The sequence below is a fragment of the Anser cygnoides genome, chromosome 2, assembly GCF_040182565.1.
Source record: "Anser cygnoides isolate HZ-2024a breed goose chromosome 2, Taihu_goose_T2T_genome, whole genome shotgun sequence".
Taxonomy (NCBI): Eukaryota; Metazoa; Chordata; class Aves; order Anseriformes; family Anatidae; genus Anser; species Anser cygnoides.
Window position 1 is genome coordinate 14,828,566 of NC_089874.1, and position 24,347 is coordinate 14,852,912.

General features: G+C 47.9%; 1 protein-coding gene across 16 annotated transcripts in view; it reads left to right on the forward strand.

Moving 5' to 3' along the window:
• Positions 1–1,087: 1,087 nt before the first annotated feature.
• Positions 1,088–24,347, forward strand: part of PARD3 (par-3 family cell polarity regulator) — a 447,799-nt gene continuing 424,539 nt past the window's right edge. For 7 of the 16 annotated variants that reach the window (XM_066991500.1, XM_066991503.1, XM_066991501.1 and 4 more), the window contains exon 1: positions 1,092–1,502. In XM_066991500.1, the coding sequence (XP_066847601.1) occupies positions 1,383–1,502 (120 nt within the window). In that variant the 5' untranslated portion in view covers positions 1,092–1,382. Of the gene's footprint in view, positions 1,503–2,809; positions 2,831–24,347 lie in introns of those variants that run through there. The other 9 variants (XM_066991517.1, XM_066991514.1, XM_066991515.1 and 6 more) reach the window with 4 other exon arrangements.

Here is a 24,347-nt window from a genome sequence, read left to right on the forward strand (position 1 = left end):
AGGGCTAGGGATGCCATTCTCATGATACCGTTGACTTAATTAGGCAATAATTTCACCCTTGAAGTTTTAAGAAAATCATTAATTTTGCCCTTTAACTGTGTAGCCACAAAACTGCCGATAGCTTTGCCATTTGTATCACGTCTGAAGTTCTGGAAGTTACTAACACTATTGCCTATGGGCACCAGAGTGGACTACCAACTGCTTCGTGCTCTGGTACCACTAATAAATTCAGGGGAAAAAAAGCATTTTTCCTGCCTTGCTGTCCTCCAAACTCCACCTTCACTCTGCGGTTAATTTGAATTTCACCGTTTATACCCAAAAGCAATACGCTGTCAGCCCATACCGAGTGTTCGGTGAACTGTGCAACTCCATTGTCCTGGGTGAAATCCATGAAAAAACGCGAGTGATATTTGCAAAACCTTTTGACTTCTGAGTGCTTTGAGGAGAAAATTGCTCAGCGATTTCATCGATGCTGAGGTTACTGATGATGCACCAGTTTTCTCCCCTCACTCTGTGTTGGTTCTGTCGCACTAACAGAAGCGCAAAGGACCACGAGGAGCACCTGGTTCTGTGTGGTGGCTCTCCTCAGACATCAGGTGGGAAAGCAGAAAGCTTCCGTTTCCAAATTCTCTGTGGTTTAGTGTCTTGGTTTCTTCGTACTCACACATGTGAGGGAGAATACTCAGACATACGGTCTGATTTTTGGGTGGTCCTGTGCGGACCCAGGAGCCGGGGGCTGGATGATCCTTGCGGGCCCCTTCCAACTGGGGCTACTTTGCGGTTCTCCGGTTCAGCTAGCAGGCAGCTGCCTGGGTCAAGGCGCAGCGAGCTGTGCCAAGCATTCCCTGAGAGAACCACACCGGGCCGAGGGGAGCAGGGGTTTTTACGGGGTCCCTAGCGCCAGCCCGGCCTCGGGACCCCGACCCAGCCCGGCGGCCCGCCGGCGCGGCCCCTCAGCGCCACCTCAGCCCCCCGCCGGCCCCCGGCGGCTCGGAGGGGGGCTCCCCGCCGGTCCTCCCGGGCTGCCCCCGCCCCGCTGCAATGCCCCGAGCCTCCGGAGCGGGGAGGCAGCGCCGCCAGCGCCCCGCCCGCCGCCACCGCCGCTGTGCCGGGGCAGGCGCCGAGCAGGTGGCCGCGGGCAGCGGCATGTGAGCGGCCCCCGGCTGCTCCCCGCTCCCCCTCCGCAGCCAGGCGGCCGCCGGGCCCCCTCGCCTTGCCGTGTCCCCGTCCCCCCGTCGCCGGGCCGGCCGGGGGCTGAGCGCCGCGCCCCGCCGGGGGGCGGCCGTGGCGGAGGGCGGAGAGGAGGAGGAGGAGGAGGAGGAGGAGGAAGGCTGCGAGGGGCCGGAGGGACGCGGGAGCACCCCCCCGCACACCCCCGCAGGATGAAAGTCACGGTGTGCTTCGGGAGGACGCGGGTGGTCGTGCCCTGCGGGGACGGGAACATGAAAGTTTTCAGCCTCATCCAGCAAGCCGTCACCCGCTACAAGAAGGCGATCGCCAAGGTGAGGGAGACGGAGGGGGGCGCGGGGAGCGGCGCCCGCGATCAATATGGCGCTTCCCGGAGCGGGGAGGGAAAAGTCCGGGCTGCCCCGCTCCGCCCTTTGTTCGCCGGTGCCCGGCGGCGGCAGGCGGCCCCCGGCGGGGTGCGGTTGAGCCGCGGGGGCCGCCTCGTCCCCGGCCGGGCACGGAGGGACGCGGGGCCCCGGCGCGGTGCCGGCTCTGCCCCGGGGGCCGAGGCGCCGAGCGCGGCCGGCCGGCTGCGGGCCGGGCGCGGGGGCCGCTGGAAATCCAGCCCCAGGCTTCCCGGCCCTCCAGGCCCCGCGGGGACGGCGGCCGGGGGCAGCCCCCCTGAGGGGCCCGGGGCGGCCGGAGCGGCTCCGCGGGTGCGTGAGGCCCCGGCCTGCCGAGGGGCCGGTCCCGGCTCCCGCTTGTGCCGGCCTCCCTCAGCCCCATGTTGAAATCTCCGGCGGTGCGAGCACGCTCGGCTTGCCTTCCGCAGCAGATCTGCTGGGGCTTCTATCCCCCGTTTTTAAAAATCCTTCTTCTTTTTCTTGCACGTTGTTGTTGCAAACTTCTCAGTCAGCCGGTTTGTTGGGACGGGAAACTTAAGCAAGCTCCCTTCCCTTTTTTTCCACCTGGTTCATTCAAGTGGTGGATTAAGCTTCGCTTCCTTAGCCATTCCGGTGGTCTTCACTCAATCTGGACGTTTTGTTTTGGCAAATGCTGACTTGGAGGCTCACTGAAACCGCGCCTCGCTGCTGGAGGAGCTCTGTGAATAGTACTGACTGGTCTGAGGGGGTTCCCAGCAAAGTTTTTGAGATTGGTTTCCTTAGAGCCCTGTATGCTGCGGGGAGAAAAGTAACCGACGTTCCCCTCACCTCCCTGCTTTATTCCTGAAGATCATGGTTTTGGAGGGAAAAACCAGGAAATGTTCTCGATACGCTTTTATTACACCTCTTGCAGCAGTTGTGTCTCTGGCTGGAAGAGGAATAAAACAGCTTGCTAGGGAATGGCTGCACACCAGCTGTTACCTGCGCGCTGCGGCGGTGCGCGCAGCGAGCTGCGTGCGCGGGTGAGGCGGTGGGCGAAAGTGCCTCTGCTTCAGGTAACAGTGAGCAGCCAAGCACGTCCCCCGGGGGAGTGTTGCGTGCTTCATCGGGGCGTTCAGATGAGGAGAGCTTGCAGAATTCATTTTTAAGAGTTACGGCATTGATAAGGATTCATTATTTTGATGTCTCGTGTTCCAAACCTGTGTCCCGCGGGGAGGTAGCTCGGGTGCCACTGACCTTCGTTCCTGCTTCCAGCCGTTGAATGGAGTTCGGGGATGGCGGTAAGGCCCTGCGGTGTGATGTGGAGGCTGGGAGCGACTGCAGCAGAGGGAAGGCGTGCTGGTCACCGGGAAAGGGCTCTGGTTGCAGGTGGCACGGCTTGTCCGGGAGGGAGATGGCCCACCTGTGGAAAAACAAAAACGTTATGATGTAACTCTTCTTCAACCGTGCTGGTGTATTTACTAACAAGACCATTTGCAGATGTGCGGACAGACTTGGCCTGCCCCTTGGTCCCCCGTCCCCAGAGCTCTCAATCCGGGGTTTCAAATGACACGTTTTTTTTTTTTTTATTTATTAGTATTTATATGGCGGTTATGCTGTATGCCAGCGGTATGGACTTGAGGTAGTCATAATTACTGAGATTGCTTCTATTATATGGAAATAGTGTGGTTGAAAGCACAGTAAGCAGAGTCCACGGGCTTTTCTCTGAGTGCTGTACATAGGCACTGTCACACCTTGCTTTTAACTTAACTTCTGAAGCTTTTCCACGGCGATGTGTGGCAGCGAGGAGACGGCTCCTCAGTGCCTCGTGAGCAAACCCATCCTGGTGTTTCCTGTGCTCGCTGTAGCGTAACATGGCTTCAGTGGCAGGGTTTCATAGATTGCTGTCTGTTTGTAGCACTTAGATGGTTGGTGTCTGTGCTAGTGTAGCAACTGAGCAAGTCTTTGCTTCAGAAAGAGACAGAGAGGAAACAAAGTAATTCCTGCACTGCCAGGGTAAAGGTATGTGGGCACATCTGAAGGCAGGATCTGGCAGCTGGCATCAAGCTGACACCGAGCTCTGCTTAACCACGACTGTGCTGTTAGGGAAAAAAGCGTATCTGGTGGAACATTATTCAGAATCCTTTAATTATGTTTATGGTTTTCATACTGACAGGAAAAACAGCGTTTCTCATCCTGCGAAAAAAGAGCGTGCCTGCTTTATGCAGCAGTTCCTGCAGGAGAACCACTTGAAGCACGCGAGAGCTGAAGTGCCAGCTGCTCTGAGCCTGCCTCGCGCTTTGCTGTGGTTTTCAGGTTACGGTTAGCAGTAAGCTGCCCTGCCTGGGTAGCGGTGGCGAGACAGCAAGGCTTCGTGCTTGCAGGCTGCCACGAGCAAGTAACTTCAAGCTTTGACCTCGGTTCGAGTTTTCTCGACTTGGTGTTATTTAGGTTAAGTAGACGTGCTGGGAACGGAAGGAATGCGGACAAAAATAAGGAAGGTGATAGTAAGGTTCTCCTCTCTGTGAAACGTTAAGACTGTTGAAAAGCGTATGGATAGCGCACAATTTACTGCAGTTTGTTGGGGGTGCTGCTGGCTTTGCGTAGGATGCATAAATCTCAAAGCAGAAAAAATCAGTACGGATTAACACAGCTCTCAATGCTAAATCTTTAAGTACGGAACAACTTAATATGGCGGGCTGTGCTTGGGGCTTGATCCGTGCAGTGTGTACAGGAAATCTTTCTGATCCTTTGCTTACAGTGCAGGAGAAGCTTCGTGTCTGAAGTGTGCTCCATTTTTCTTCGAGCTGTGTTTGTGGGGAAAGAAGAAGTGAAAAGAGATGTTTAAGGAGTCCAGCTGTCCAGAGTAACTGGATGTGGCCAAAATCGATCACACTCCATGAAATCTTGTTTGCACGGTGGCATACTAACGATGTTTTGTGGGGCTGGACTGGTGCAGCCTCTGGCACAGTTTCTGCAGTAAGCATTAAACGAGTACGGTTTGTTCAGGTGGCGGCTGGCCTGTGAAGTTTTAGGTGCATTTCCCAAACTCCACTCGTTGGGGAGGTCAGAGGCTTTGCAGGTTTTGTGTGTTTACTTAGTTCTGCTCATGGTTTTCTGTCAGTTTTTCTGAGGACAGAAAACTGCTGGAGTAAGGTAGGAAGGAGTTTTGAGGAGAGGGATGTCAGCCACACTTGATTTTCATATCATTAATGGAAAGAAATTGTCAGCTACCCCAAAAGGGAACAGACAGGTAGGCGTTTGTGAAACATAGCAAATGATTGACTGTAACCTAATGTAAAAAGGTGGAAAGTTTTCCTAAAAATAATGTAAGGGTGGAATGCATCGAGTAACCTTTTGTCAAAAAGAATTGCACATCCTGTAGCTTTTTTTTAACCTGACTGCAGTCAGAGATATTTCTGATTTTTTTTTTTTTATTTTTTGATTATTTATTTATTGGTAACTTTCTGCTGTCGCCATAACCTTTGTAGGTTTTGAGCTTTTTGAGATATAAGCATTTTACTACTTTTTCTTGCAAATGTAAATAGGCATGCATACACAATGGTAGGTACAAAGTTTTCAGTTTTTTACTTTAGTGTGACGTGTTTGTGTGACGTATATGAGCACAGTAAACAAGAATATGAATTGGGAATTCATAGTTTTTTGGATTTATAAATTGTTCAGTCTCCCATTCGGTTCCTGCAGGGATTGTTCAGGCTCTTTGTGATTGTTCAGTCTGATGTGCTGTGGGTCATGAGCCTGCGGTAGTGTCCACAGACCGTGTGAGCCTGCGGTAGTGCTCGTAGGCTCTGCGTGTAACACCAGTGCTCTAGGAGAACTAAGAAAATTAACCAAAACTCCAAGGGAACCAAAAATATTTTAGGAGACCTCTTCTGAGAGTCCTTTCCCCTCAGCCTCACCAAAAGGTTGTGGGAGATTAAATGTTGGAGGGATTGCGATACCGTGGGGAACAATGCTTGAATTGTTAATTTAGAAACCGCAGTGCGTTAATGTTTGTTAGAAGTAATTGTAATCTGTTCCTTGATAGCATTTGAAGGCAGCTGCTGATACGGGACCGGAACTCAAAAAAAAGTTGGTCGTGTAAGCAAAGGTAACAAGTGTCAAATGCCGCCCAAAGTTTAGAGCTCCACCTCGTTGGTAGATCTGAAATTCATTGGCAGGGAAGCGTGAGGGGAAGGTTGTAGTCTTAGGGAAAGTGCGACGCACTTCTCTTCTCTTCTTGAATTTTTCTTTTTGTTCCAGTGCCAGCTGAACAGGACTTCTCAGAACAATTATTTGCTTAAAAACCAGCTGCCAAGCAGCAGGCTGCCTTGCAGATGCAGTGACAACTTTCATGCCTCTCATGTTCAGTGGAGCAAACAATTTTACGTTTGCTTGTGAGCATGTCGTGAGGGATGGTTTTTATGTCCTATTACATGGTGGAGAGCACGCAGGAGCGGGTCACTATGAAAATTTACTGATTTTATGTGTACTTTGTATTGATCTCAGTGTTTTCCCTGCTTAAGACTGTCCGCTAGGTTTTGGGTGCATGTGCAGCTGGCTCCTCCAGGGACACTCCGTTGCAGTCACAGTGAAAACGCTTACAGGCACTAATGGCGTAAATGACATGTAGCCTAGCAGGGACTTTTGTTTTTAAATTTGACTTCTTGTTGATACCTTTCTAAATCTTGAGACTGTTTTAAGTAGAAAGAAGCATTACAGGCTATTTCCAGAATGTGCACGAACCTTCTCCACCCCAAAAAGGTCCATGACACAAACCTGAAAAAACCCCCTCACCCCTGCTGCTCAGCTGACCGTTGACTTCCAGCTGACAGCGTGGGGATGCAGTCTCTCTGCTCCTGCTGTGGTATGTGCCGGCTGGCACTGAAATGCTGTACGTGAGCTCAGCCAGGAGAGCCCTGGCTCCCCGCAGGGCATTTTCTGGAGCCAGCTCTCGGCCTCGTTGCTGATGTTGTGCTCCAGGCAGTGGTGGTGAAACCCAGATGACTGGTACCTCGCTCAGCTGTGGCCTGGTGAGAGCTACAGACAGCGGGGGAGAGCTGCTGGTTTAAGAAGGAAAAGTGCTGCAATGGGTTCCTGCGTTGCATGAGAAGCTGCAGGGTAGAGGTAGGGCTCAGCCCGCAGGTGTGGTGGTGGCCCCGTGGGTCCCTTGCACCCGGACCTTGCTGTGCAGAAACGCCGAGCCCACAGGACAGGAGACTGCTCTGCAAGCCGGGCACGAAAGCTGGACAGCTTGCAAGTCCTTCAGCTTGGGAAGTATTTTCAGTGGAGGGTATGTGTGGTATTACTTTGTTTTGCTTATGTGAGCAATACATATCTGTAGCTGGATGGGGTGTGTCATCGCTTTAGGTTCAGCGTTATGTGGTTTGTCAATATTTAAGCATCGCTCGCTGATGACAGAAGTGGAGCGTACGTTTGTGGAAGAGCCTTGCGAGCGATTTCACTACGAGCAGAAGCGTTGTTGGGCTGCCGAGCCCGGTGCCTGCGGCTCCGTGGAAGAAGTTGTGGAAGTCTGTGAAAGCGCTCAGCACGTTACGTGAGTGGTTCCCGTCTGTAATTTGGGGTTTAGGGAGCTGCCAGCCTTTCTTGTCTCGGGCGATAGCCACGACCAGTGGAAAACCATCTGACTCTCATAGTTTCTTGCACTTCGGCTTCAGTTCTAATGGTTGCAGATGTTGTAGCTGGGTTATAAAAACACCATTGGAAGTAACACTTTCTCAGTTGTACCAGACTATGACATCTTTTGGTTGTGGCGCATTTAATCTGGTAAAATAAGGTGGAGTAAATGGGGGAGAAACGTTGACGATATTAGTTATACAGAATATGGCTCATGTAGCTTTAAAACAATTTCCTGGTTCTTCAAAGGAAAACAAACCTTTTCATCCCAGCAGAAATTGAATGGATAAAACATGCAACAATGCTGAACCGATGCTTATGTATATTGAAAATAAAGTGGAATTCTTCTAACATAAATCCAGAGCATAGCACAGATGTTCTCACTCAGAAATGTTTTGTGAGCAGTAAGAAAATAAAAAGTGGAGCAAAAAAAGTATTAAAAAAAATCAGCAAGATACGTTAGAGCATCTGTGTTTTTTGTTTCCTTTTTAATATACAGTATATATTTTCCTTGTTTCTTTGAGGTCATTTTACTGTAATGCTCAGCAAATCTGGTGCTGGAAGACAGATGAAAAAAATCCAGCAAACCAAACCGCCTTTGAGGGAAGTTACATAATCCAGTGGAACTGCACAAAAACGAGAAAGAAAAAATGAATACTCGAGAGCTAGCAAGCACAGATGTACACAGCACTTGTCAGAAGGACTGATACTGCTAGTGAAAGGGAAATGAGTCAAATTCTGAAATCAGGAAAAAGTCATTTTAAATAAAGAGAGGCCAAGATGGTGCTTTTGTTCTTCAAATAATCACATTCATTTTGCTTGTTGTAGCAGTGTCACATTGTTTTCAACCGGTAGCTTTAGCTATTTTCTCAAATTGGTTCCAGGTATTTGTTAAATCAGAGATAATTTTTATAATTATTTTGCTGCACTTAGTCTATTTTTTTCTTAAGCAGGTAGCAGGTACGTGAGGGTGACGTATGTTCCACTTCAGTTTCTCGTTGTGGAGCGATCGGAACGTAGTAACGCAGTTAGACCTAAACAAAAGGCGAAATGCCTCCCGACTGAAAACTCTTGGACGAGTTCCCGTTTGCTCTATTTGCATGTAGGCCTGCTGGAAACGTGCACGGGAGTTTTCCCTGTCTGGCTGGAGGTGCAGTGCCTGGCCTCTCTGGTTCGCCGTCTGCAGTGCCCAGTAAGCGCCCGTGGCTTGAGGAAGCGTTGATGCAGAGGGCCTTTGGACCCGAACTCGGTTCCCTGAGTGCCGTGCGAGGCGAGGGGCTTCACCAGGCACGCACCCCAGCAAAAGCACCTGCGTTGATGAGGTGCGGGGGCTGTTGATTTCACTGAATTATGGCCAAATGGATGGTGCGCCGTGTCTCAGGGCTCAGGTTGCCGACGGAAGGGAAAATTAACCAAGGCTAAATATTTTTGAGCGCGGGGGGCGCGCTGCGGCGTCCCGCAGAGCTGGCCCTGGGCTGCTGCTGTGTCCCTGCTGCGTGCTGAGAGCCCCAGGCCCGCCTGCAGGCTCCTGTGTGCAGCACGGGGCTCGTCCGGCCTCCCCGCCGTCCCGCCTGCCTCGTCGGGACTTCTGTGGTAAGGAGACTGGGCTGGCAGAAGGAGAAGGACTGGGGAGAGGAACGGGCTCCTGGAGGGGAGGAATAAAAGCATGGGATGGCCCTAGAGACTGGCAAAGGGAAAAAGCTTTCGGGGCAATAAGTGGATGCAACTCCTGGTACTGTTTCATTCACACAAAGGAAATGGGAGCTTGTGTGGCAGCAAGGCCATGAGTCACACACTGACAAATAAAAGGAGCTGAAGGTAGGAAGGAACTGGTTAACTCAGAGGTAAGCAGTCCATTTAGGAAGTGGATTAAAAATATGTCTTCAGTGACACCACAGCTGTCGTTCAAAGGGCTTTTTTTAAAAAAAAAAAGAAACCTGGGGAATTTATTCTAGCAACTTTTCCCTTTTGTGCTAATAGGTGTACTGAAAGTAGTGAATCTCTGACTTGGTAGGGAAAATAGACACCATTTTGGAGAAGTGATGTCACATTTTTGGACATACTTTCCACATTCTGTCACGCTCAGCCTGCTGCTGATGCAGCGAGATTCAGAGCCCTTTGCAGGAGGAGCGAGCTGGTACATCGTTAGCAGTTTTCTTTTTAAGTGGCCACGTTTATAGGATTTCTGTTCCGGGTATGCATGTCGTTACTGAACCAGAGACTCAGATGGGAATTTAAAATGTTTCTGGTATTCTTGCTGAATTACTAATAGGAGAAAGAAAGTTACGTGGGTATGAAATGTTTTAAATGGAGATAGGACTTGGGAGTGTCTGTATATTTGTGTGCGCACCCACTTAGGTGTTTTCATTTGTTTGAAGAAATTAAGCCGCACTTACTAAATGAAAAAGTAGTTTCACCTTACCCCATCTTTTTTGCATGTGCTTTCAAAGTTCTTGAGTTACTCTGTATTCCCCTAGGCAAGGGCCACAAAGTTTTTTCTTCCCTATTAAATGTCAGAAGCAATATCCTACTTGTGAGAAACTTGCAGAGATGCACCTCTTTGTGCGTGTAACGAGAAGCGCTACTTTGTTCCAGTTCTCAGGATCTTCCTGAGCAGAAGTTTGTGAAATACGGAAGAAATGCAGGCATGCTGGAGTGTCGCCGAGATGACTCTGATGTTGCCCTAACATATTAAGTGGCAGCTTAAAAAATAAATTGGAGCTTCAGAACTTTTAGCTTCTTTAATAAACCGCTAAATGGAGCAACAGGGCTCGATTTAATTTGTTTTCCCCAACCTGTTGCACCGAATGTTATTTGCCTTTTTTTAAGCGTGCGTTTGTTTGTGCTGTCCCTTTCTGAGGCTGCTTGTCCGCAGCCGAGCGCGGGGGGAAGGCAGGCAGCCTCCCCTGGCCAGGGAGCCTTCGGCCTCCGTGCTGCCACCGAGGATGAGGAGCAAAAGCATTTAACCCGTCTCAAAGCTGGTCCCATCTCTTGGCAGCGCCGTGCTGCTGGAGAAACTGTTAGCCCGAAGTAAGCCCTTTCTTTGCCGAAAGTCAAAAACATCGCGCAGCGGTAATAATGCGGCTGGTTGGAGAACGGTCATCTCCGTACCTCTCATTTGTTGGGTTAAACGTCTGTCTGAGTACAGAGCAGCGGGGGCTGAGGTAAGGCGAGGAATTGTGCCGCGGTACGAGGAGGCGACGGGAGCCCTGCCCGACGGGCCCTGCCACGCAGCCTGGCCGCGCAGAGCTCTGGAAACGCCTCGCCTGCGCCCAGCTTCCCGCTTGGCTCTCCGTGAACGCTCCTCCGAGGCATGTGCCGGAGGCTGGGCGCTCCGACGGCGCGTTGGGCGCGGATGGAGGTGAGGGTGTGTCCCCGGGGATTTGGTTGTCGCGCTGGCAAAGGTGTTGCTGCGCCGTAGGGCCAAGGGGAGCGGGGGCAGAGGGGAGGAAGAGCCCCAGCACGGGGGGCTCCCCGTTGTCCTCAGGTGGAGGGTCCTCCCTGCCGGTAGGGCAGGGTGTCATTTCCCAATCCTATACCGAATATCATTTTTTTCTTTTTTTTGGCATTAAGAATACTAATTTGAGAAGATCAATATTTCCTGCTCTCGCTGAATTGTCTTTACAGCAGCTTTTGTTGCTTCTTCTAGTTTTTCTTCATAAAACCCAGCATAAATAGACAGTGCCTATTACAGTTCTGGAAAGTCCAAACTAAGAAATCACAAGAAAAGGTGGACTAGACTAAATAAATAGAGCTTTTAAATGTGTTGCCTGTCAGTGTGGGCTTTGTGTTGTAAAGCAGCCAATGAACAGGATTTTAAAAATCTGTAACTTTGTGCATGCAAAATGCTTGTATGTTCAATTGTTGCTTTAAAAAATAAAAAAGGTAAAAGCCTTCTAAGTGTTTTAGACTTATCCAGCCTGGTCGAAAAAGAAAATATTATGCCCTGTATGTAAAACAGGGTATTGAGCTTGTTGTATTAGGCAATGGAGCGGTCTCACTGTGTGTCCAGCAATCACTCCAGAGCATAATGCTTCGGTAAACTAGAACCAGATGTTGATGTGTGAAATGTTATTGTATTCAGGGTCTTGCAAACCTCCCCTTTATTGTTAGAGATGTCTGAAGTAAATTTCCGATGCCCCTTTCGTTGTGTCGGCCTTGCCCCAGAGCGGTTGGTGCTGGCTGGAAGCCCCCGTGCCGAGCTGGGGGCCACAGGTAACCCGTGTCCGGCATCGCATCCGCTGGGGCTGAGGAAACACCGACCTGGCAAGGCCTGGCCCTGCTCCCCCCGGAGCAGAGGCATCGTTGCTGGGTGGAATTCCCTAGCTGGAGAACGACAGCAGCAGCGAAGGAGAGCTTTTTTTATAAGAAAAGCTAATTTGTGCTGAGTTAAGTATTCTTTTGATATTTGAATACGGAGTAATTAGCTTGGATGTACTGCTGTTTACCCTTTAGGATTTGGAGAAGCCTAAACAGGCTGCTGAAGGGAACTGTATCGTAAATCTACTTCTGAAACGGATTTGGCAATCGCGTGCTTCAGGCTGACACCAAATCTGCTTTTTGCGGTGTTTCCCTGGTGGGCAGCGACTGCTGGGAGGAGTGTGGGGCCGTGTGGTTGGGGAAGGTCTGGTACCGGGAGGTCTGATGGACCCACCTGGGAGTCCCCCTTCTAAAAATGCTCTCGAGGTGGGCGTGTAATTGCTTATGCATGGATGCTACTCCTCTGGCTTAAAAAAAAAAAAAAAAAAGAAAAATCTGTAGTTCAGTATTTACCATAGGCAGCTACTGTACTGGAGAGCACTTTGTAGGAAATGGTTTATTTTGTTCTAAATTACTTCCACTTCGTAATTCGGTACTTGCTCGGTCTCATAGTGGGACAAAGTAAAAAGAAGGATGTTTTTCCTTGTTCTGTCTGAGAGTTATGATTTCAGATCCAAAATATTTTAATATTCGCTAATTCTGTAAAAGGTATGTTGTGTTTTATAGGTGGCCTGTGTTTTGCTTTCTTCGACCACGTATTATGTCTGCGATTAGACAGTTATAAAGGCTGCCCTAACTCTAGATGCTTTCACAATTTGCTTCTGCTTTGGTGTGTCAGTGCTTTGTTGCCTTCTGAAAGGCGTTGGTTCCAAAGGTTAGTGAATGCCAAAGGTGTTGTAAGCAGGGACACAAGTAAAACACAGTTTTTCTTGATTGCTTTTGGAGATTAAAGTTGTATGTAATATTGAAATTAAAAAAATAGTTTTTCTGTAATGAATTATGTTTCAGATGCGTGCCATATATATTTAATCCAGAATTTTTCTGTCATTTGTTTTCCAAAAAGTGTGTTGTTCCTTTCTGAACTCGAGTGCAGAGCAAATAATAATTCACTTTGTTGTTTTGCATTATTCTGCAGTATAAACTAAAAGCTGACATAGGAAGCAGAGCTCTGAAATGGAACAGTTTATTATAAATAAATCTCTTTCACCTGATGCTCTGGCTCGACAGTGGGCTTTCAGTGCAGACCGTGCGGCTGTGCCTACAGCCGGTGAGCAGGAGGAGCTGAGCTTCGCAGAGCCATCTCGTGCCGCTCTGGCCATCTCGTGCCCTCCGGAACATCTCTGGCAAAGAGGAGCCAGCCCCTTGCTGTTCACCTCCTCGCTTTGCTGCCTGTGGAGCGGTGTCCTGGGTGGTCCGGAGCATCTGGATCAAAGACCTGCCGGTGGCTGAGTCCAGATTTCTCAGAAATTGCCTGCTGATGACGGCAACAGAACGATGTACTTTTTTTTTTTCCTCGTAATGTTTTTCAACGTGCAGCTCTTCTGTGTATAAATTATAGTGTGCGTGGGAAGGAGAGCATGTTGGAAATTGGTACCTAGAGCAGGCAAACAACATGGGCTTACGTCTGTCCTGCAGAAGCTGAGGAAATTCAGAATCAAACCCTGATGTCCGATGACAACATTTCTTCCACCTGTTTGAACTACAAAGCTCCCCCCTCCCTCCCTCTGAAGAAGCAGGCCTAAAATCCAATGAGAGATGTAAAAGCAAAGCAGTGGAGTCCTCCCCCTGGATCCTGCATCTTCATAAATAATTCGTTCTGCAGACCAAATCGTTACTCCTGCTGCCAGGCTCTTTCAGAAAGCCGCAGCCTTGCAGCCGACCTCTCCTCGTGCCCGGCGGTGACGCGGCAGCACAGGGCACGTCTCAGGGCTCCTCGGCCCTGCTGCTCGCCCAGGGCCATTAAATGGAGAAGGGATAAACAAAAAACACTGGAGTCATTTTGAAAGAAATGTAATGTAAATACACAGAAGGAAAAAAGTGGAACTGATAAAAGTTACTCCTTTATTTATTTATTTTAAAGCCCGGATTTTAATGCATGCTATGCTCAGTATAGGAGAACTCCACTGATTAAAACTCCAGGTCTGTGTTTTATTATTTGTTAGGTCACTTCAATGATGACAATTGCATTTAGCTGGCTTTTTGTACCACTTTTAAAGTAGCCTTTATAGCTGTGTACTGTCATAGGACTTGCCCCTCTGGGAAGCCTTTGGAACTCGGTTAGCAAAACCCTCTTGAAATTAAAATGTTTAAAAGCATGGAGGCTTTTTGTCTTTGTGTCTTTACACCTTCATCCTGGTCATTGCTGTGGGCTTCAATTTCCAGATCTGCATCTACACTTACTGCTGAGGAGCTGTGCTTGCTTTGTGCAGGACAGGCACCAGCACCATTACTGCGAGGTGACTGACCCGCAGCGAGGTTGCGCTGCCGCGGCGTACTGCTCTCTAGGAGCTTCCTGGCTTTTATAGCTTGCTGGCCTTATGGGATGAACTGCTTCAAGTTACCTTGATGGTTAACGTGGAGGTAAGAGTATGCATGCAGGCTGTACAAGCTGTTGGTAAACACCAAATGCTTTGCATCCCTACACAGAGTTAAAAGGCTCCCTACCTTGTGTGCAGCTCTGAAAGCAGCGTCTTCGGAGAAGTTTAATGGGACTTTGCACTATTGAAATTAGTGATAGGTGCTTTTTTTTGGGTGAAAATTATTCCATTTTGACAAATGTCCAAGTGCAAACAAACTTCAGGGGTAGAGAGATGCAGGAAATGGGGGAGCCTATAAATGGTGTGGTTAGGATTCAAGAAAACACCTGCAGTGTCTTTTGGCTCATTTCAGAGGCATCGGTTGAATCCTGCGGGGAAGATGTAGGAAATACCTACTTAGCCTTGCTCCACCAGTGCTGCGGTTTGAGAGGGGAGAGGTATCTGTCGGCGCCCCGTTGTGTCAGGTGTGAAAGGGGAGCGCAGAGCAGGGCCGGGCTCTCCCGGAGGAGCCGAGTGCTCGCACAGATGGAGGTGCTTCCCCGGGGAGCGCCGGTCCTCTCACAGCGGCACCGTGCTAATTGCAGCAATCGGTGCTTGTACAGCGTCCGGCTGTGGTTTTTCATCACAGCTTTATGTTACCTTAGCAAAGAGGGAAGTACTTCGCTGTACCCGTTGTCCGTGCTGCAGCAAATCCGTGATGTACCCATTGGTTACAACCGCGTGTTGTACCCCAGCTAGCTTCAATCTGAGTAGTTTGGGGTGAAACAGGTGAGCTTCAGCAGCGTGTGCAGTCGCCTTGTGCCTGTGGTGCTGGGCTTTCAGTGCAGTTTTATTGAAACGAAGTACGCCGTGCTGCATACACAGCAGCCAAACCTCTGTGTCGCAGGTGCAGCAGCGCGTCCGCTGCCGTCTGCAGCTCTCACAGCGCTGGGCCATCTGGCAGCCCGGCCTCTGAGACCCTGCCTCCACCTGCAGCACAGCAGCAACGGGGAAAACGTGGTGTAGGGGAAAACGTGGTGCAGGGGGTACGTGGGAGCCTGGCTGAGGGTAACCGCGGATATTCCTCGTGTACCAGCGGGCGGCCGTGCAGCCGCGTCCTGCGCAGCGGGCAGGGACATCGGCCGCGGTAGTGTGAGCCTGCGGAAATCTGGAAGCACTTCTCAGAGACAAGGGGAGTCCTCCTTTCTGCCTTGGTGAAAAGGTATCAAGGAACTGCACCCACGGGCATGCAGTGGATCAGCGGAGAGAGGGGGAGAGCGTAAATATTTACAGCCGTGCCTCCCTCTTGTGTGGAGCGTGCGGGCTCGGAAAACATGATTGCTCTTCAGCACCTTCTCCTCTTAATTTGGTAATTTCCTTCTGTGCCTTGCTGCCTTCTCCCTTCAGAAAGCAAATCCACGAACAAATGTCACAGTGTTTGTCAAGTACATAATTAACCCACTGAGCAAACGGGGGAAGCGAGGCACAGAAGGTCGCTGGCTTGTCCAGGACCACACAGGCGGCTCGGCACCGAGCTGGAAATAAAGCACTGACCTGCTGACTCCTTAACCGCAAGTCTATCTTTCCCCTCTAGTAAGGATGTGGTAAAATACGGCTGCATTTAATCCTTCTGCTCCTCAGCAGTTTAGCCTCTCTATGAAAAGACACGCCATGCTTCGCCAGGCTGAAAAGGGAATATCTGGTGGTAATTGCCTGCTGAAAAGAAAGTATCTTCCTCTCAGGAAAGCGTGGGCTCTGTCGTGTTAAACTGCTTAATTACTGTTTCTTATGTGATTTATTTCACCGATCTCAATTTACTCATACTGTGGTTGAAACTTTTAGACGGTAATCCGTACTTGGCACCGAGGATGTTGATTCCAATATTGCACGCTTGGTGAAATGGTTGTAACTTTGAAATAAAGCAAAGGCTTATGTTTCACTTAAATCCATTCAGATAGCTATATTAATGGAAATCGATTTTTTTTTTTTTTTTTTTTTTTTTTTAGAGCTAGGTGCCATAAGGAGATGCATCAGTGATGTATTTGGCTGAAATATGAGAAATTTAGAGGAGGGAGAATATTGGTCCATGCTGGTGAAACTTAAGTCTGTTTTTTCCCTCATTAAAGTGCTGTAACTTTCTTTTAATGCTGAAGTGTCGCAAGTAAGGTGGTCTGAAGTAGGCAGTAAGTGCTCTAATGTTCAGCTGATGCTGGTAAGAAAAGCTGCCGGGTCAAAAGGCAAGTACCCGAGTGAAAGACTCGTCTGCATGCCTACGTGTTCCTTTTAGATTGATGGGGTTAATTGCCATGCTCTCAGCTTTGCTTGTGCACTACTGTGCTACTGATGCTGACTGAAAAGGAGCTCAGCCTACCACAACTTTTTAATCCCCTCTGCATGCCGTGCAGAAGAAAGCATGTTTTCCCCTTGTAAATGTAAGTTTTTGTGATTCTAATGTCATATCGGGCCACATTATAGCGCCACGTACTTCTCTATGTTAGGGGTAAGGAAACACGTAGAGCTGGAGTAGGACTGTGTTTGCTATCGTATGTATTAAATAATGATAATACTAAGCCCTGAAAATTGAGATATTACAGATTATAATTTCACCCTAAAACAGCTTATAAAATGACTGCTTTGAGTTTAGTAAGCAGTCATTTATTCTTTTGTGTTTTGAAAAGCGTGCTACGGCACAACTGCAGTTCATTATTCTGCTTTTGTTGAGGACAAAAAACTGTTCTGTCAGCAGCTGACATAGCCGCCGCGTTATCGCCAGCGTTTTGGAAAAACGCAGCTGGTGGGCTATGCAAATGGACACATTTACTAAACAATTTTAGATGGCATTATAACCATTGTTCATCTCGTGCCTCTAGATGATTTATTTTCAAGTGACTGTGTATGCCTGTGACAAGCACGCTGCTATTAGGCATAAGGACACACAATGCGAAGTAATTTCCTGAAACTGGATAGCTGGAGAGATTTCCACAAAACCTATTAACAAATATCTGTAATGATTTGCATGTATTATTTTGTGTCTCTTCCTTGTTGTGGCCTATTCCTCTCATTCTAGACATATTTCTTCATTAGAAAGCCCCTGAGAAAGTGCAGGCTGCTTGGATTTAGATTTAACCATTTGTGAAGTTCACTGTGCTGCTGCTTGGCTTTCTTCTCTCCTCAGCCTTCTCTGCCTTTGGAAACAGAGCTATTTCTCACCTGTGCAATGCATTGCCATTACCAGCTTCTTCATCAAAATTAATTCCATCTACTAGTTTACACCCTCTATTTTTTTTCTCTGTATCTTGCAATTGATAGTTATATGACAACATCCACTTCCCTCATATGAGCTATACATGTGTCAAAGGCTCTGGTTTAGAGAGTTTCCTGGTTCTCACGCCTTACTGACTCCATAACATGGAGGGAAATCAGAAAGCAGCATCTCATTTGTGGTCATTGCTTCATCTGCATTGTCCTCCAGTAGAAGAAAAGAGGAGATAGTCTGCAGATGGTTATAAATGATGTATAAACTTCTCTTCCTTTACTCTGCCACACACACATACATTTTTAGTCTGTCTTGGGGCTTCTTTTTTGCTGTCCTAGAATAAGGCTATTCACTATACCAGGACAGTAATCAAGGAATTCTGCGCAGCCATCTTAATCTTGCATGCTGATTACACAAGCCGTTCCCGAAGGCATGCAGTACCAAACCAAGAGGGGTGCTTGGTGTGCAGCAATGATGATGGCAGCGTGCTCTCTGTCTGGGTGCTGTCGTGCTCTTAGAACCGTGCTGTTCTCATACTTGTGGTCTGGCCGTATGAGGAGGATACAGGTGGCCAGGTGTTCACCTACCTGCAGGACTGTCATGGGATTCCTGCAAATGCTACAGAGGCAGGATTCCCAACAAGAAGTTGAGTTGTATTGCACACAATGGAAGTGCTGGGCATGGTGATCAGTGCACGTGTGGTGGTAGCAGTCTGCCAGTGTTGTTCATTTCTGTTTGCCCACTGCCTGTAGTTTGTGAGTGGGATATGTTTGCAAGTGGAGACTGTTCTGGTAGTGGTTTAAAAGGATATTCCTCTGTCTGTTTTAATGTTGTAGCCCAGGATATATTTATCTTGAGTTTGTACACCATTAAATAAACCCAGTTTAAACCTTTAACAGCTAGTGAAACTTTCTTTCACTTACCTGCTTTAACAATGTCGAGAAGATGTGCATTCAGCATTTGGGCGATAGCAGAAACGAAACGCGCTGTGGGAACTTACAGCCAAGCAAGCTGGGTGTAGAGACCAGTATCAGGAAAAAACAGAACATAATTTTGAAGAAGGGGAAATAATTTAGTTTAAAATCTAAGTAGATAATTGTCTGCCATACGCAATATACTTTTCATTGAAGTACAAATCCTATAAAATCAGGTCTGTTCACTGATTTACAGGCTGCCAGACATGACTGCAATCTAAGACAACTGACAACTGAAGTTCTTTCCTAAGAGAAAGCAGCATCACCTGAGGATCAGGAGCACTGAATGACACTCCTTTTTTGTTAATCTTCTGTTTCCAGCTGGAATGGGAAATGTTCTCATTTTTTTCTCCTCTTTTTTTTTTAATAGATTGCAGCTGTAGAGCTAACAAGGATGGACTGTCAGCTTTCACAAGCCAAGCACGCTTCCATACAATTGTGCTGTTTGCTTCTTTCTTTATCAGTCCAGCGCAAACTGTTCAATCTATTCTTTTTACATAGCACCTTTCCTTTTTATTGCCCTTGCACAGGGCACAGGCTTGGTTGTTAGCATTCGGGTGGACTGTGTACAAAAAATAAATAGGAGTCATCCCGACTGCACTGGCCATTGAAATACCTTATCTGCCTTTCTTGTTTTTAAAGAGCCAATTTGCATTTTTCCTCGTATCTCATCTGGAAGTGCAAAGCGTAAAAACTTTGCAAACATCCTACAGTTCATGCTGTGTGAATGAATTGAGAAAGTAATCTGGTGCTTGCCCAGAATTTGGTATTTACAAATACAATCTGAAAGGTAGAGCACCTGAAAATTATCTCAGCCCAGCTTCTGCTGTACACAGTGTGAGTACCACAGTTATCAAATACAAAAATATCTTCAAGTATTATGGTGAGCACACATGGGACCAGTCCCCTTTGGGGGAATAATCGCTGTTGTAATGTGTTAGGTGACCAGGGTCACATTTAGGCAGGACCTGGGTGGAAAGACCCTGAAGTCAGCAGGTTTCTGTCCCGGCAGAGCGACCTGGCAGTAATGCAATTTGTCAAATTCTGTAGGTAAACTCGTGAGGATATGCATTTAGGATCTGCAGTTTCTTCGGGCGGTAGCCCTGTTGTTGGATTCGTGTCCTGTCATGAAATCTGTGATGGGGCCCCCTCCCCTGCAAGCAGCGGTGGCCTCGAGCCCAGAGGCGGGTGCTCGGTCCCCGGCTCCCAGCAGGGCCGGTGCTGTGGTAGGGCTGGGCCACTGGGGATTACTGGTGCGCAGAGGCAGCTGAAGATGGGGGTGGGACGGAGGGACGGAAGGAAGAATTTGTCCTAAGCCATTACAATGACTGTCCACGTCTGTAAGCCTGCTCTTTGGAGCTGGTGACCATCACTGGTAGCGCTTTCTTGAGTGACTCTGCGCTGACACCTGTGGAAGGAGGGGCTCAGGGGGCCGTTGGGACTTCCAGGGCCAGAGGGGGCCTTCTGCTTCGTTAGCCTGTGTGTCGTTACCCTTCCAGGAGCCCCCGCCTTGTCCCTGTGGAGTGAGGTGCCCGAGGGGGCGGCAGCCCCTTCCGATGGTGACAGAGTTCCTGAGAGAGGGCCCTGCTGCGGTGTGACAGGCTTCTGGTGAAGGTGCCACGTTTCTAGGTAAACGCCACGAGGAGTGGTTTTATTGAGAATGTGCACTGTATTTCCAGGCTGAATTCAGTGCTGCGTTTTCCAGCCTTGCGTTAGGTCCTGTGTTGAAGCCAACACGGTGGGTCTCCGGTCTTCAGGAGCAGGTTCTGCTTGAGCTATTTTGGTGGTCCCATGCCACTGCAGGGCCCCATGGATCAAATTGTTCGGTTCCTACAGATACTTGCAGGCTCTGTGGTGGTTTGTCCTTCCTGCTCTGGATAAATAGTTTGAACTAAATATCATTTATATAGAGAAATGCAGAGCAGAAGGGTAACGGGGTAAGAGACTGCGTTTGACCTTGCAATGGCTTCCTTCAGGTGAAGTCTCCCTCAGTATTTGGGCTCTGGATAATCTCAGGATTGAATTTCATTGGATTTCAGTTACAGGAGCAGTCCGTAATTAAGGAGTTCAGCGAATGGTCCTCAGCGTCAGGTTACCTTCATTTGGAGGAGTCACTTGAATGAAAATTAAGCAGTCACTTAAGGGTTGAAAGTTTATGGGCTTTTATTAATTAATTAATATACCTTTTAAATTGTCACTCTCACACTCGCACAAGTGTACAAAGACCCTACTGAAGTAGATTTTAGTTGCTGTATTTTCCAGAAAGAATTTGAGTTTTGTTCTGAGAAAACAAATGAAGTTTCTGGAGTGGGTTTCAGCGGCCCCCTGACGCCAGCTGTGTGACCGAGGGCCTCCACACAGGCTCTGCTTCTCGTCCGGGCGAGGAGTGGGGGCGCGTGGAAATGCTCAGTTACTCAGAAGGCCAGCTGCTCCCCTGTCATGGGCTGAGTTGAGCATGCAGTTTGGTTTTTGGGTGACGATGCTACTGGCGTCAGCAGGTGTAGGTGGCCTGCTTGCCTTCATGGCCAAGGGTTGAGGTTTCAGCCCTCCTGCTGGTCCAGGTGACACGGTCCCGGTGAGGGAGATGCTCCTGACTTGTGTACGAATTGCATGAGTGTAAGGACTCACAGGATGGCATCCTCCTTTCTAGAGAAAGAAATCCACAGTCATGTAAAAAGTATTTTTTCTTCTAAATTTCATCTTCTGCAGTTCTGCTAAATTGCTCTTCATGCATAGCACTATACCTCTGAGTGGGGCACCTGGTGTCTGCAGTGTCTCCTTTCGCAGCTTTGTGTCTACAAGTGTTAAAGCTCTTCAAGAGAAGCCTGTTCAGTGCTGAATGGATTCAATGATTCAGCTGTTTGCAAGGCTAAAAGAAAAAGACGGAATCTGAGCACTGTTTCGTGGTGTTTGGCAATCTGCTTTCACACAAGAAATGAAGCTTTTCCAGCATTCACAAGCCCTGGTGTCTCTGGGCTCTTACAAATGTGCAGCACGGGCTGCTTTAGCAATATGCACCTCTTAAGCAAGTGGGAGAGGGACTGGAGCCAGCTGGCCCCGAGCTCAGGGTGAGAGATCTAAGAAATCACAGATTTCGTAATTCCATATGTTCAAGAGCGTACGCAATAGCTACTTCAGCACGTTTACCTAGTTTACATTTTAGATTTAGGATCATGAGCAGTGAGTTCTCAAGCATTACCGTCAAGTAGCCTTGCATGTTGACGGGTGTCCTTCAGTGCTGGCGGTCTCATTGGAATCACGTGTTGTCATCACATTGCCTGGAAGCCTCCCGACATGCACGAGAGGTTGTCCTTACTCATTTGCTGCGTGGAAGTGCTCTGGTAATATTATAATAGAGGGAGCTTTGGGAGATTTGATTGTAATCAAGTGCTGGCATAGCTCATGCTCTTAACAGTTACCTTTTTTTTTTTTCTCCCCAGTAAATGATCTCTGTTAAAATTCGTCCATTTGTAGCAATAAACATGGTTTTGAAGCCTTGAAGCAAAATGTTCATTTTGACATAGAACATATTATGTTTCCTGTGCTGAGTCTTGTTGGAGACCATCCAGACTCCTCCTCGTGTTGCTATTTCACAAAATTAATATCCCCAAAAAGCCAATATATGTTAATAATCTTAGTAATTATAAACAAACAAACAAACCCTTTGCTGTCTTGTGATGTGTTGTATCTCTTTTTATTCAATGAAATTACACCAGACATAGAGCGCTTGTTCTGAACGTACGTGATCCCAAATGTAAATCGTTGCGAAAGAAGCCGAGCACAGTCTCATTGCTCCGGGTAAACGCGCTGCTGGTTAAAGGTGTATCTTCGCACTAGGAAACCAGCAATAAATCAAATAACAAATCAGCTCACACCATGCCCTGCACATGAGTCAGGCAGCGCTGGCTGGGTGGGTGCGTGCGCTCACGGACTGAGCACGATGGAGTTGTGCTGGAGGCGCAGCTGTGTGGTGTGAGAATTTGTTAAATTAAAACACTCAGAGCGACGTGGGAGTGGGTACTGATGCCTCTGAAAAAGAGGAAAGGTCGCGTTGACCCAACCAGGGAGATGATAGATGTTGAGTATTACAGTGCAAAGGCTCCTCGTACATGTCAGGATTTAACCACGCAGTTTGCCACTACTGCATATAATGTCAGAGCATGTGTGAGGTGTCATCACCAAAGTCTTTGTTCTTGTTTTTTTTTTTTTTTTCTTTTTTTTTCATATTTCAGGTTCTGAGATTAAAACCCTGTTTGGAAGAGAAGAGTTCATGCAACCATCAGTTTCTTTTGGATAGCCTCGGGTGCTTTTGCAGCACACTTCCTTGTACTGAACACCGTGCTATCCCATGCACAAAGCTGTGATCTCCCATTGACCTTAAGAACTGACATCCTTAGGCTGAGATATATTATCTTCACCTCTCCCACCCCAGCTAAATTCGCTGGGTAGAGCAGAGTTAATTTACCATAAGTACAAATCTACACATTTGGTGTCTACGAGTGATCTGGGTACCACAGGCGCTGTACAGAGTCGGTGCAGGGAAATCCATGGTTTTAAGGTGTGACTCACCCTTATCCTTAAGTAGCCATGTAAAATAGCTCAATTTTTAGAGTCTGGGAGCTGGCTGCGTCATGCCTGCAACTGCACCACCACCAAAAGCAGCAGCGTGCCTTCCTTCGGCATGCACGCTTCTGCTGCTGACATCCAGCGGATCCCATCTATTATGCATGTCCTCTTGTCATAGATCCCCCTTACACAGGAGGGTGATCTTGCTGAGCAGCTGCTTGCTCTGTGTAAAAGTAAGCATATGCATTGAAAAAAGCACAAGATACCAAAAATAAAACACAAGCCACCAAAAGCCTCTGCTGCCAGCTCAGTGTGTGGCTGCAGGGATGTTGCACTTTTATGTTACTTTGGACAAAACGCTCACATCTTGCAGGTTGCTGTGAGAGCTGGGCAGTGTATGAGATGATAATTCAGCAGTGAGTTATGAACTACAGACTTCTCTGGGGAGCACTCAGCTCCATGTTGAGAAATGCTGCTTTGTCTTTTCTTGGGAGGAGAGCTGGGGACTCCTCCGCTCCTCCCAGCAGTGGCATCTACTCCAGTTTTCAGTATGACAGCCACATAATTTAGTGATTTTTTTTAAGGCCAGCTATTTATGAATCAAAATGTTTAGAAAAAAATCACACACATATATGTACATATATATTTTATACTAAATAAGCTCAGATAAAATCTCCAAACCCAACAGGTCTTAGTTCAAACTTAAAAAAGGAGCATAAGAACCTGTTCATATCTGTCATCTGTTTTCTTTTGTTCCTTTGCTTCCAAGCTGGATAACATTTGACACTGACCTCTGTTACAAATGGAAGCAGAAGTGATTTTAAATGACTTACTCCAACAAAATAATGCACTATACTGAAGTGTTTCGAGATCTGCGTGCCTGCTCTTTCCACAGCTCTGAAACCAGATAGCTAAGTGGTGATGGGATGGAGGCAAATGGGTTTTACACGTGCCTTACTGTTACATGTGAAATGTGGCCCGTAAATATTGAAAAAAAGCACGGGAGAAGCACCAGGGTTGTATAACCGCTCCTGGGGAGCGCGAAGCGGTGTCAGGCAGATACACAGGCGTGTTGAAGCAGATCTGGGAGCTGTTCGAAAAGAAATCGTGGCCATTGTTCCTTCTAATGTAAACATTTTGTAACTCTAATTAAAAGGTATAAGAAGACAACAGTTGTTTTTGCAAGTAGGGAGTTGTTGAATGGTGTGTTGGGGGAAACAAACGGTATTGTTTTGCAATTTATGTAATGTCATTTGAAAAATAAAGCCGCTTTTGGGGGCATGCCCTTACGGATGTAGTCAGCGGCAGGTAGCCCTCATCTGCAGGCAACCTGTCGCAAACAGAAGCAGGTCTGTAAAGTTGCAGGCTGTTACTTGCACTGTTTTGAAGCTAACAAACATTGAAGCTAATGGCTTGGCAGTGTTGGTAAACTTGGTAGTAAAACTTCTTTCAGTTTTTTATAAGAGTGTAAGAATGAAATCTTTCATTACATCCATAGTATCTTGGCATAAATTCTATCACGCAGAGTTGAGTTGTCACCGTATGCTGAAATCAAAAGGACTGGGAGAGCAAATACTTGTTTGTGGTTTTGAAATAAAATGTTTTCAGC